The sequence below is a fragment of the Myotis brandtii genome, unplaced genomic scaffold, assembly GCF_000412655.1.
Source record: "Myotis brandtii unplaced genomic scaffold, ASM41265v1 scaffold1074, whole genome shotgun sequence".
NCBI lineage: Eukaryota > Metazoa > Chordata > Mammalia > Chiroptera > Vespertilionidae > Myotis > Myotis brandtii.
In genome coordinates, this window is record NW_005353653.1 from 501,341 (window position 1) to 514,834 (window position 13,494).

Here is a 13,494-nt window from a genome sequence, read left to right on the forward strand (position 1 = left end):
TGAGACCTTCGATGTTGTGATAAAGGACCAACTAGAAATTAAGCATACACTGACTGAAATAAAGAATATTATACAGACTCCCAACAGCAGACCAGAGGATCGCAAGAATCAAGTCAAAGATTTGAAATGCGAAGAAGCAAAAAACACCCAACCGGAAAAGCAAAATGAAAAAAGAATCCAAAAATACGAAGATAGTGTAAGGAGCCTCTGGGACAACTTCAAGCGTACCAACATCAGAATTATAGGGGTACCAGAAGAAGAGAGAGGGCAAGATATTGAAAACCTATTTGAAGAAATAATGACAGAAAACTTCCCCTACCTGGTGAAAGAAATAGACTTCCAAGTCCAGGAAGCGCAGAGAACCCCAAACAAAAGGAATCCAAAGAGGACCACACCAAGACACATCATAATTAAAATGCCAAGAGCAAAAGACAAAGAGAGAATCTTAAAAGCAGCAAGAGAAAAAAAGTCAGTTACCTATAAGGGAGTACCCATACGACTGTCAGCTGATTTCTCAACAGAAACTTTGCAGGCCAGAAGGGAGTGGCAAGAAATATTCAAAGTGATGAATAGCAAGAACCTACAACCAAGATTACTTTATCCAGCAAAGCTATCATTCAGAATTGAAGGTCAGATAAAGAGCTTCACAGATAAGGAAAAGCTAAAGGAGTTCATCACCACCAAACCAGTATTATATGAAATGCTGAAAGGTATCCTTTAAGAAGAGGAAGAAGAAGAAAAAGGTAAAGATACAAATTATGAACAACAAATACACATCTATCAACAAGTGAATCTAAAAATCAAATGAATAAATAATCTGATGAACAGAATAAACTGGTGATTATAATAGAATCAGGGGCATAGACAGGGAGTGGACTGACTATTCTCGGGAGGAAAGGGGTGTGGGGGGTGCAGGAAGAGACGGGACAAAAATCGTGCACCTATGGATGAGCACATGGGGAGGGAAGGGCAGAGGGTGGGGTGGGAACCGGGTGGAGGGGAGCTATTGGGGGGAAAAAGAGGAACAACTGTAATAATCTGAACAATAAAGATTTAAAAAAAATAAAGTGGAAAAAATAAGACAAAAAAAAAGAGAGAGAAATGCAGCCGGGCTCCAGCTGTGGTGTCGGATTCCCCACTGTAGGTTAGCATAGCCTCTTGCTGCTTCTCTCCCTCCTGTTGTCTGTGCTTTCGTTCTTTCTGTTCATAACGAGTTGTTAACACTTCTATCAGGGAGAGAAAGGAGTAAGAAGAGGAAGTTGCATTTGCTCATTTTGGTTCGTGTGGGCCTGTCTGGGAAAGGATTTGGTGGAGGAGAGATTTTGAATTAAGAATTAAAAGAAGACTTACGTGACCTGCTGCTGGCAGTGCTTCATGCTGCCCCCTGCTTGGGTGCCCAGAGAAACTGGGGCTGGTTGTAGCCAGAATTCATGAACTCACCCTCTGTGGGCATCAAGGATGTCTGACTGGAGGGTGCTGCTGGCATCTATTGTAGTACTTGCAGTAAATGCGGAGGCTACCTCCATACTGATTTATACTGGCCTCGTAGGGGTGTATGAAATGAAGCCATTTCTCCACTTCAGGACATGGATTTGAAATGCAAGCCATGGGCTCCTCCCAGATTTAACGCTCTCTGACCCCCTTTGCTCTGCAGTCCAATGGCACTCACATCATGTACAAGAACACAATCTGGATAGAAAGCGCCAACAACACGGGCAACATCATCACCAGGGACCGGACCATCAACGTGGAGTTCTCGTGTGCTTACGAGCTGGACATCAAGATCTCCTTGGACTCGGTGGTGAAGCCCATGCTGAGGTGAGGCTGCGGCCGGTGGGTAAGGGAGCGCCATCGTACCAGCCAGCTCTGAGCTCTGAAGCACGAGGAAGAACAGTCCCTATTTCCGTATCTGACTTCCTGCCTGAGAGTGGCACCACCCAGTGAAACTTCCTATAGTGCGGGGCATGCTCTCTGTCTGTCCTATCCAGCACAGTAGCTGTTGGGCCGGGGGGGGGGGGGGCTGCTGAGGACTGATGGTAATTTACGATGATTTCATGGCCACACGTGCCTGGAGGGGACCATGTGGACAGTGCAGCCTTGGACCCCACTGCTGCCTGCATTGCCTCCCTCTGCATGTTCAGGTGGAGAAGTGGCAGGTAACTGAGTAAACATAACTGCCGGGGCCCCCTGCCTCGTGGTCTTTTTCCCTTTCAGTGTCATTAACCTGACCGTTCCAACCCAAGAGGGCAGCTTCACCACCAAGATGGCGCTCTACAAAAATGCCTCCTACAAGCACCCGTACCGCCAGGGCGAGGTGGTGCTGACCACGCGAGACGTGCTGTACGTCGGGGTCTTTGTGGTCGGAGCTGATGCCACCCATTTGATCCTGACGCTGAACAAGTGCTATGCCACACCCTCACGCGACAGCAATGACAAACTCCGATACTTCATCATTGAAGAAGGGTGCGTAGCCTCTCACCAGGCACAGCCTCGGAGCCTTCACTGTAACATTAGTCTACACCACGTTTTATTTTTTAAAATTCTTTATTGTTGAAAGTACCACAGATGTCCCCCTTTTCTTCCATTGACCTCTCCCAGCCTGCCCCCACCCCAGCCCAGGCCTTCACCCCCTATTGTCTGTGACCGTTGGTTATGCTTATATGCATGCAAGTCCTTTGGTTGATCTCTTAATCACCAGCAGCCCTCCCTCCCTTCCCACTGAGGTTGGATGGCCTGTTCCATGCTTCTATGTCTCTGGACCTATTTTTGTTCATCAGTTTATGTTGTCCATTAGATTCCACAAATGAGTGAGATCATGTGATACTTACTTTTTCCAACTGGCTTATTTCACTTAGCATAATGCTCTCCAGGTCCATCCATACTGCTGCGAATGGCAAGAATTCCTTCTTTTTTACAGCAGCGTAGCATTCCACTGAGCCTATGCCATAGTTTAGAGAAGGGAATAGGAACTAATGCTTGTTGACTTCCTACAAGGCCAGCATTTTGCATCCACGAACTATCAGATTCTCACTACAACCTGGAAGGTAGATGTGAGAAGCCTCATTTTATGAATGAGACGGCTCAAGGTTAGTGAGAGCAAGAAAGTTGCTTAAAGTCACACGGCAGTTTGCTGGTAGATCCCCAAGTCCACATGGCATTAACTACAAATATATTCTCCATGTGATCAGAGGGTCTGTCCTCACTACTTTAAATTTCAGTTTGAAATAAATGTGAATTATATGAAAATGAAAGAATGTAAGGAGAATAACTGAAAGTGACTAGGACATCTATTAAAATTTAAAAAGAATTAGAATAATAGCCTATAAAATCAAAGAGTTTCTTTTTACTCACCACTATATGCCCAGCACCTAGTATATTTTCTGAAATATAATGGTTATGAAACAAAATTTTATTGAATGAATGAAAAAACGAAGACTATAGATCCAACAACAATAATAATTATCTTAATTTTTAAAAACACTGGTTGTGTCAAGCAGTAATTCTTTTTTAATAGCTTGATTGCATATGTAATGTGTATGCACTAAAATGCATTTGCTTTAAGTGTAACAGTCAATGATGCTTGTAACCTTACAAGAGGAGTACGAGCACCACCATGAACTAGTTAGAACATTTCCATCCCCTAATACAATCCTCCTTAAGGCAGGTGACTTATTAATCCAACTTCTTTTTCTATTAGATGTAGGAGAGACCAATTCCAAGTAGCTTATGCAAAAAACCCCCAAAAACAATGCATTTAATCATCACAAAACCAATTCCAGCCGTGGATGCGGCTTCAGGGACGATTGGACCGGGCGGATGCTGCCGCACCCTCCCCCTCACTCTGTCCCTTGGCTCTGTCCATCTCTGTCTCCCCTGCCGGACACTAGCCACCCTAGACTCACATTCCCACAGCAGCGCCCGAGCCCCACTCCCCGGCTCCCGGGAGAGCATGGGGAGCCTTCCCGGGATCACGCTTCTCCTGTGTCTGCAGGGATGCAGCATGACGTCACCTGGTGGGTCTGAAAACAAAGACAAATTAGCAGAAAAAAGTTTCATAATGTAATTAATACAAGTTTTATGTGACACAGGAGCCTTCAGTACGGGAATGAAGACCCACAGCAGTGGTTGGACCTGAGTGCTGTATGCTGGGCTGGAGGGACAGGCAGGGAGCAGGGACCGGCCAGGCATGAAGTGACTGTAGTGTCATCTGCTCAGCTTCTCCTCCGAGTCCCTTTGTCTTCAGAGATAAGAATGGTCCTTTCCTTGGGGTGTCAGGGGGCACCTCTCCCATGAAGGTTTTACGACTTGTTTCAGGTGGAAAGGGTCAGGGAGAAAGTCAGGGTGACCTTCCTGCTTCTGCCATTTTCTCAGACTCACTCACCTTCAAGGATTCCGTATGCCAAGGTGCCGGCTTCGGGGGAGCACCATGGGGGAGGGGGGCATGTGCATCAGCTTTAAGGTTGGGAATGGTTCATCAGCAGAAGGGTGTGGTCTGGGCAGACAAACAATAAAAAGCCACAGCTTTGCAGATGCAACAGGCTCAGAGGAGGAAGGTACACAGCCAACCCCACTGGCTGGGCGTGGCCGTGGCTGGGCTCGCAGGCGTGATGTGGAAGTTTCAGGAAAGATCTCACTGAGGCACTTGACTTTCTGAATTGGTTTCCAGCTTCTTCTAGGCAAAGGGAAGGACTTGGTAACCAATTGGTGTCCTGCAGGCCGAGATGCCCGGGCTAGTGTCACTGTTCTCCCTTCCTCCTCGTCTCCCCCTCCCTGTCATGGTCCTTCCCATAATGAAAGGCTGAGATCCGAGCCACAACCAAATGCAGATCCAGGTGATGTGGCTTGTGCCTCCTCTGAAGGTCGCTGTGGCACTGAGCATTTTTTAAAGGGAGTTAACAGACTTGACCCCAAGAGGGGGAGTGGGCAAGTGAGCGTGTTCCTAAACCTCGGCTTCCCCAGGGTCTCCATGAAGGCCTGGGACTTGAGCTGTGACTGGGCATACAGGGATTCTGCCACATGGGAGAATTTTAGTTCAGGAGTCCCCTGACCTTGGTTAGCGGTGTGTGTGTCTCCAGCGAACTTGCATGAAACGTGATGCTCAGGGCTGAGTGAATGAGCAGCAAAATGGGCTCATAAGAATTCTGAGGAGTCCTTGTTCCTTCCGGCTGGCGGAGCGCAGGGAGGGCGCCAGTGTCCATCAGTGACTCGGAAAGTAGCCTGGGTACATGCAAGTCACTCCCGCTCCTCTCCGGGTGCCTAGGCGGGTGGGGGGGGAGGGGTTGGGGAGCTTTCTCCTCGGGGTGGACAGAGAATTCTAGAGCTTGACTGGCTCACACGCAGGCAGCACGCAAACAGCCCAGCTCTGCTCCCCTGGGCCCCTTCCTTCGGTTCCATGTTCTTCTGAGACCAAAACCTAAGTAATCTCTCGTAGCTGGGGGTCTGGTTAAGCGGGAGGGGCTTGCATATCAGGGCTATGACTGTTTTAGAATCTTTGAGCCAACTTAGATTATTCACATAGTAACAGTGACAAGAAACAGTCTAGCAAGTTTTTGTTTCAGCGCATTTAAGAAACTATTGCATTGAAGCCTGAGTAAAAAACTGAATAGGTATAGGGATGGTGAAGAACTGTTTTCGTTTATAATTCTCCTATTGAGTTAGTTAATTCTGTGTGCTGGGGGAAGGCAACTAAGGAAAGAGTCCCCCTTGTATCTTTATCATGTAAAGAACCTCTTAGCTCCAATGAGCCGCCCTGGGCCACGCAGCACAATGCGTCACTTCAATTCCTGCGTCCAGCGCAGACTCCGCATGCCCTGTGCGTGAGGGAGGCACCCTGGGGGGCATAGCTTGATTCTTGCACTCCAGGGGCTCAGCAGCGCTACTGGCCAACCAGGAGCAGCCCCTTGTTCCTGCCTGGCCGCTGCGGGAGGGAACATTTACAAAGGAGGGAAGCCTAGGCTGGTGTGGGAGGAAGAGCAGGTGCTGAGCGGGATGAGCTGCAGAGACTCCCAGGTGGGCAGACATGACGTGAGAAGACCCGGGGCATGAGATTGAACATTTGGGGAACTCTAAGTCCCGGAGGCAAGATCTGCGGGCCCGAGGGCGGCTCCCGCTGTCAGTGCCACCGGAGGAGAGAAGAGGCTGCCTGCCTCCGAGCAGTGCTCCCGCTCATCCCTGACGGCTTTATCTCAGCTGCAAGTCTCAGTGTGGGAAGAACTCCCAACAGGGTTGAATCAGGGGCTCCTCCCAAAATGGATGGTGAAGAACATACAGAAGTAACCTTGAGTTTGTTAACCTGATATCATAGCCCACAGCAGTGTGAGGGAGCAGCATAAGAAGCTGAAACGTAGGGAAACTGAGTTCCATCCCCACAGTCATTCTGTTTTTAGATGCAGTTAGGGTCCTAATTGGAGGTGCTATTTGATGTTTTTAAAACAAACGATATAAATATGAGGACGTGGTCATACATGCCAAACCCACACAATCCAGAGGTCACTTTCACATGCAAAGGCATTTTTACAAATTTACAATGGTTTTATATGAAATCCTATATAATAAAAGGGTAACATGCAAATAGACCGAACGGCAGAACAACTGAACAACCAATCAAAGCGTAATATGCTAATGATATGCTAAGGCTGCTCAACCGCTCACTATGATGTGCACTGACCACCAGGGGGCAGACAGTCAACTGGTCAACCAGTTGCTATGACGTGCACTGACCACCAGGGGGCAGATGCTCTGACTGGTAGGTTAGCTTGCTGCTGGGGTCCAGCCAATCGGGATTGTGCAAGATGGGCCAGACATGCCCTTGAACCCTCCTGCGGTCCCTCCCTGGCCCAGTTGTGCACCAGTGGGGTCCCTTAGCCTGGCCTGTGCCCTCTCGCAATCTGGGACCCCTTGGGGGATGTCAGAGAGCTGGTTTCAGCCCAATCCCGCAGGCCACTCCCCTTGGGAGGGCGCCAGACACAGGGCTCCTGGCTGGCGAGTGCTCCTGTGGCAGTTCGAGCCTTTCCTGATCAGGACTGATTGGGCGGGAGCCCACGGCAGGCACAGTGGGGCCAGGATGAGTGGGAGCAGCAGGTGGCATTGGACTGCAGGTTTTGGCCCTATCCCTGCAGGCCACCCAGAGGGACCCCACCCATGCACGAATTTGTGCACCAGGCCTCTAGTATGAAAATAAGAAGCAAAGGTATTTTTTCTGAATAGGTGTCAGAACATTAAAGACAACACCATTGGCATCGAGGAGAATGGGGTCTCCCTCACCTGCCGCTTTCACGTCACAGTCTTCAAGTTCATCGGGGATTATGATGAAGTCCATCTTCACTGTGCAGTGTCACTCTGCGATTCGGAGAAGTACTCCTGCAAAATAGTGAGTGAATCTCGCTGCCCCATCTCCCAACATGGGTCACACGTGCCAGGGTCTATGTGACTCCTCAGGGTCCTTCAGGTCTCACGGCCCCTGGAAGTCCTCGGGGGCTTGCAAGCAGCAGTCACCTCTGGGGAGACAGTGAGAGAGAGGACACAGCAGAACAGTGCCACTGACCCCTCTGTCTCCGCAGTGTCCACCTGTCCAGTGTGACACCAGGTTAGGGTCTCTCAAACCCGGCACTGCTGACATTTGGACCAAATCATTCTTTGGGTGGAGACTGTTCTGTGCATCGTCGGACATTTATCAGCTTCCCTGACCTCTACCCCCTAGATGCCTGTAGCTCCTCCAGCTCAAACACCCCAAAATGTCTCCTAACATTGCCAGTTGGCCCCTGGGGGCAAAGGCGGCCCATTTGAGAACACCTGCATCAGAGTCTCAAGGAGCCAGGTCACCTGAATCTGAGGTGGACACTGGGGCCAACCTTCACTCCACTGAGAAGCAAACTCCTGGTTCAAGATGCACTTTATCCAGCTATTCTTTACTTATAGTTTTTAAATATATTTTTATTGATTTCAGAGAGGAAGGGAGACAGAGAGAGAGATAGAAACATCAATGATGAAAATCATTGATTGGCTGCCTCCTGCATGCCCTCTACTGGGGATCAAGCCCGCAACCCAGGAATCGAACTGTGACCTCTTGGTGCATAGGACAGTGCTCAACCACTGAGCCACACCTGCCAGGCCATCTAGGTGTTCCTTAGCCAGGGATTGCCCTGCCGCTCATCCAGAGCCATGCCAGGGCCTGAGGCTCTGGAAGGGCGAGGGGGATGAGGTGACAAACCAATCCTCTCTTCCACGCCAGGTGTATTTCCTACCTGTATGGCTAATGTCACTAAGATTTTATTGCACTGGTCCCTAACCTTTAACACTCCAGCTTCCTGCTTACCCCATATTTACAAAATTGAGATGTGAATTATAGTCAGAGCTTCTTCCACGTGCTGCTGCATAATTAGTGTCTGATGAGATACAGCACTCCTCATTCCCAGGAATGCACCTAATTCTAGTGCGGAGAATACATTTAAGTCTCTTCAACAGAGAGCCTAGAGTCCGGGGGCTCTGTGATCGAGAAGGCATTGGGCACATTAATCTGAACAGTGATGGTGCTCGGGGCTGCAACCACTGCCTCGGGAGGTGGAAACATGGTGGAAAAGAGATACCAGCCTGATCGTGTAAAATTTCCCCTGGTGTTCTGTCTTTCAGAATTGCCCACAAAATTCCAGGATTGCCACAGAATATACCAAAGAACCTAAAGAACAGATCATTTCAGTGGGACCCATTAGGAGAAAAAGTATGTATGTTTCCTAAAACACACTATAAATCATTAAAACAAGGGGAGGGGAAGGCCTGAGGCAACTCTTGTCTGCGCGTCACCTGTAATGTGAATCTAGTGAATGAGGAGCTGAAGATACTGCCCACTTCATGATGAAACCCTTTTCTTGACTATTAAAAACTCACAATCACACTGGGCTTTTCCTTTTCCTCCCCTCTCTTTTAAGCAGGGGTGGGGAACATCTGGCCTGTGGGCCTTCAAATCATTTGGTCTGGCCCTGCCAATGCATTATGGGTCAGTTAATTACATGTTTGACCAAATATAACAGGTTGAATTTTAAGTTGATAATTTTATATGGGATTCAAAAATGCCAACAGAGTAAGTGGAAGGTACACTGACACTCTCCCAGGACCAAACTGGAAATACAACTAAAGTTATAGAAAAACCACCCTGAAAAATCAACTGAAGACTAGCTGGAGAGAACCCTGATAACTAAGGACGGAAAGAGGAGACCACATGGAGTCTAATAGGAAGGGCAGAGGCTCAAAAGGGCTGGCTAGACTCCTTCAGACACCAGCTAAAGTTCCAGAGGGATGTCTCAGCTGTGGGAGTTCCCACTGAGAACCTTGGGGTCTAAACCCCCAGCTAGGCACCCCAGCCCACAGCATCAGAAATGATAACGGTGTCCACATAACATCAGGCTGTGAAAAGCAGCAGGGTTGCTGTCTGCCTGAGAGAGACAGCTAGAAATGCAGGCACCCTCTTAAAGGGCCAATGCACAAAATTTCATGTGCAGCCACTCACGTTGGGCTCCAGCAGAGGGAGGGCAAAGTAGACTAAAGCTGAGTGAGGAGAGTCTAGGGTTGGGAGATCTGGGGTTGGAGCTCGGAGGGCAACCAACAGAGTTTCCTGTGCTGAGTCATTCTTGCACCCTGTGAAGGACATCTTTCTCTGGTGGACCTTGGCTATCTAGGCAGTTTTGACCTGGGGAAAAGGCAATTCCCAACCCTGCTGGAAGACCTCTCACCCCACTCCATGGTCAATATCCTGATACTAATCAAGACTAGACTGCAGGCAGAGGCAGATCTCTAGAAGCTTTGAGTCTTTGCCTGATCTCCTTCTTGGCCCAGGGTTAGGAAAAGCACATCTTGGTCATTTCCAAAGGCACCCAGCCCCAGCAGAGGGAGCCACAAGCTGTGGATTGGTGATAGCTCCAAACAGCGTACTCAGGACCAGTCACAAATAGTGTCTGACGTTGTCCTGCACTAGATATTGGGAGTAGAAGCAGATCTATCTAATACATAGACACAAACCCAAACAGGCAGCCAAAATGGGGAGACAAAAAATCAAGCCCCAAGTGAAAAAACAGGAGAATTCTCTAGAAAAAGAGCTAAATGGAATGAAGAGAAGAAATTTATCAGATATATAGTTCAGAATAATGATGGCAAGGAAACTCAACAGCATGAGAAATGATATAATAACTGAAAAAAGATCAGTTGGGAATAAAGATTGACATAGAACTAATAAAGAACAAATTGGAAGGAATATACAACAGATTAAGGGAAGCCAAGTATAAATCAGTGAATTAGAAGACAAGATAGAAAAAAAAATCACTCAATCAGAGAAGCAAACAAACAAAACAATTAAAATACATGAGCAAAGCTTAAGGGACCTGTGGGACAACATGAAACATAACAATATTTGCATCATGGGAGTGCCAGCAGGGGAAGAAATGAGCAAGGCATAGAGAACATGTTTGAAGAAATAATGGCAAAAACTTCCCTAACCTGGTAAAGAGAAATGTCACAAAAGTTCAGGAGGCACAGAGAGTCCCATGCAAGAGCGCAAACAGTCCCACGCCCAGACACATCATAATTAAAATGCCAAAAACTAAAGACAAAGAGTGACTCTTAAAGGCAGCAAGAGAAAAGCAATTTGTTACCTACAAAGGAGCGCCCATAAGGATGTCAGCTAATTTCTCATCAGAAACTCTACAGGCCAGAGGGAATGGCATGAAGTATTCAAGGTAATGAAAAGCAAGGATCTGAAACCAAGATTACTATATCCAGCAAGGTTATCATTCAAAATAGATAGTGAAATAAAGAGCTTCCCAGACCATTAAAAGAAAAAGGCTAAAGGAGTTATCACCACCAAACTAGCAATGCAAGAAATGCTAAAAGAACTTCTGTAATGAGAAAGAGAGAGAGAGAGATAGGCATAAAGAATGAAAATGGCTATAAGTAAGTATCTATCAATAATAACCTTAAATGTAAATGGATTGAATGCTCCAATCAAAAGATACAGAGTAGCTGAATGTATACAAAAATATGACCCAATTATATGCTGTCTATAAGAGACCCATCTCAGAACAAAACACTCACACAGGATGAGAGTGAAGGGATGGAAAAAAAAATTCCATGGAAATGGAAACAAAATAAAAGGTGGGATAGCAATACTCATATATGATAAAATAGACTTCAAACAAAAAAAAGTCACTACATAATACTAAAGGGATCAATCCAACAAGTGGATAGAACCCTAGTAAACATATATGCACCCAATATAGGAGCACCTAAATATATTTTTTAAAAACCTAGAGAACTTTAAAAGAGAGATCAACAGCAATACAGTCATAGTAAGGGACTATAACACCCTGCTGACTTCACTGGATAGATCTTCCTGACAAAAAATTAACAAGGAAACAGAGTCTAAATGATATACTAGATCAGATGGATTTAATCAACATTTATAGAACATTACACCCCAAAGCTTCAGAATATACATTCTCAAATGCACATGGGTCACTCTCAAAGATAGACCACATGTTAGGACACAAAACAAGTCTCTACAAGTTCAAGAAGATTGAAATCATATCAAGCATCTTCTCAGACCACAGTGGAATGAAATTAGAAATCAACTACAGTAAAAACACCCAGAAACATTCAAACACATGGAAGCTAAACAGCATGTTATTAAACAATGAATGGTTTACCAATGAGATCAAGAAAGAAATCAAAAACTTCCTGGAAACAAATGAAAATGAAACCACAGCAACCAAAAATCTCTGGGAAACAGCAAAAGCAGTCCTGAGAAGGAAGTTCATAGCACTACAGGCCTACCTCAAAAAATAAGAAAAATTAATAATAAACTATTTAACTCTACAGCTTAAAGAATTAGAAAGAGAACAACAAGAAAACCCCAGAGTAAGTAGAAGAAACAAAATAATAAAGATTAGAGCAGAAATAAATGACATAGAGACTAAAAAAAAAATACAAAAATATCAATGAAACCAAGAGCTGGCTCTTTGAAAAGATAAAAAAGATTGGTGGACATTAGCCAGATTCATCAAGAAACAAAGAGAGAGGACCCAAATAAATAAAATCAGAAACAAAAGAGTGAAGTAATAACCAGCACCACAGAAATACAAATTATAAGAAAATACTATTTACAGCTATATGCCAACAAGCTGGACAATGTGGATGAAATGGTCAAATTCCTAGAAAATTACAATATCTCAAAACTAAATCAGGAAGAATCAGAAAACACCAAAAGGCCAATAACAACTGATTACATTGAAGCAATAAAAAAAATAATAATAATAAAAGCTCTGGTCCAGATGCTTCACAGGTGAGTTTTACAAAAAATTCAAATGAGAACTAACACCTATACTCATCAAACTACTCCAAAACATCCAAGAGGAAGGAACACTTCTAACCTCTTTTTATGAGGCCAGCATCATCCTGAATTTTAGACCAGATAAAGAAACAACAGCCGAAACCGGTTTGGCTCAGTGGATAGAGCGTCGGCCTGTGGACTGAGGGGTCCCGGGTTCGATTCCGGTCAAGGGCATGTACCTGGGTTGCGGGCACATCCCCAGTAGTGGGTGTGCAGGAGGCAGCTGATCGATGTTTCTCTCTCATCGATGTTTCTAACTCTCTATCTCTCTCCCTTCCTCTCTGTAAAAAATCAATAAAAAAAAAATATTAAAAAAAAAAGAAACAACAAAGAAAGAGAATTATAGGCTAATATCCCTGATGAACATAGATGCTAAACTCCTCAACAAAATATTAGCAAATTGGATCCAGAAGTATATTAAAATGATCATACACCATGGCCAAGTGGGATTAGTTCCAGGGATACAAAGCTGGTACTGTATTCACAAAACAATAAACGTGATTCATCAAATACACAAATTGAAAGACAGAAATCACATGATCATATCAATAGACACAGAAAAAGCATTTGACAAAATCCAACACCCATTTTTGATAAAAACTCTCAGCAAAGTGGGAATAGAGGTAGCATATCTCAACATGAAAAAGGCCATATATGACAAATCTACAGCCAACATCATACTTAATGGGCCAAAACTAAAATCATCTCTCCTAAGAACAGGAACAAGACAAGGATGTCCACTTTCACCACTCTTTGCCTGATCTCCTTCTTGGCCCATTTTTTTTTAGTGGAATCAAAGTTTTTTTTTTTAGAGAAGCCAGTCCAGGAAAAGGTGCAACTGGGGTTCCAGGAGCAGGCCAGTGTCCAGAGCTTCCTTTCCACGTTACTGTCAGAGTGGTTCAGCATCCCAGCTAATTAAAGTCCATGTGTGGAGGCCCATATGGCCATAAGCCATGTGGGTAATAGGGAGCGCATCTCCTGCCATCAACCCAAGAGTCTAGCACACCAAGAGAGAGACCGCTTTCACCACTCTTTTTTTTAATTAAATCTTTATTGTTCAGATTATTACATTGGTTCCTCTTTTTTCCCACCATAACTCCCCTCCACCCAGTTCCCACCCC

The 13,494-nt window shown here is 45.6% G+C and overlaps 1 protein-coding gene across 1 annotated transcript in view; it reads left to right on the top strand.

Moving 5' to 3' along the window:
- Positions 1 to 13,494, top strand: part of TECTA (tectorin alpha) — a 103,917-nt gene that overhangs the window by 85,043 nt on the left and 5,380 nt on the right. The window contains exons 20-23 of the mRNA XM_005857110.2: positions 1,655 to 1,818; positions 2,215 to 2,463; positions 7,207 to 7,369; positions 8,629 to 8,716. Of these exons, the coding sequence (XP_005857172.1) occupies positions 1,655 to 1,818; positions 2,215 to 2,463; positions 7,207 to 7,369; positions 8,629 to 8,716 (664 nt within the window). The remainder of the gene's footprint in view (positions 1 to 1,654; positions 1,819 to 2,214; positions 2,464 to 7,206; positions 7,370 to 8,628; positions 8,717 to 13,494) is intronic.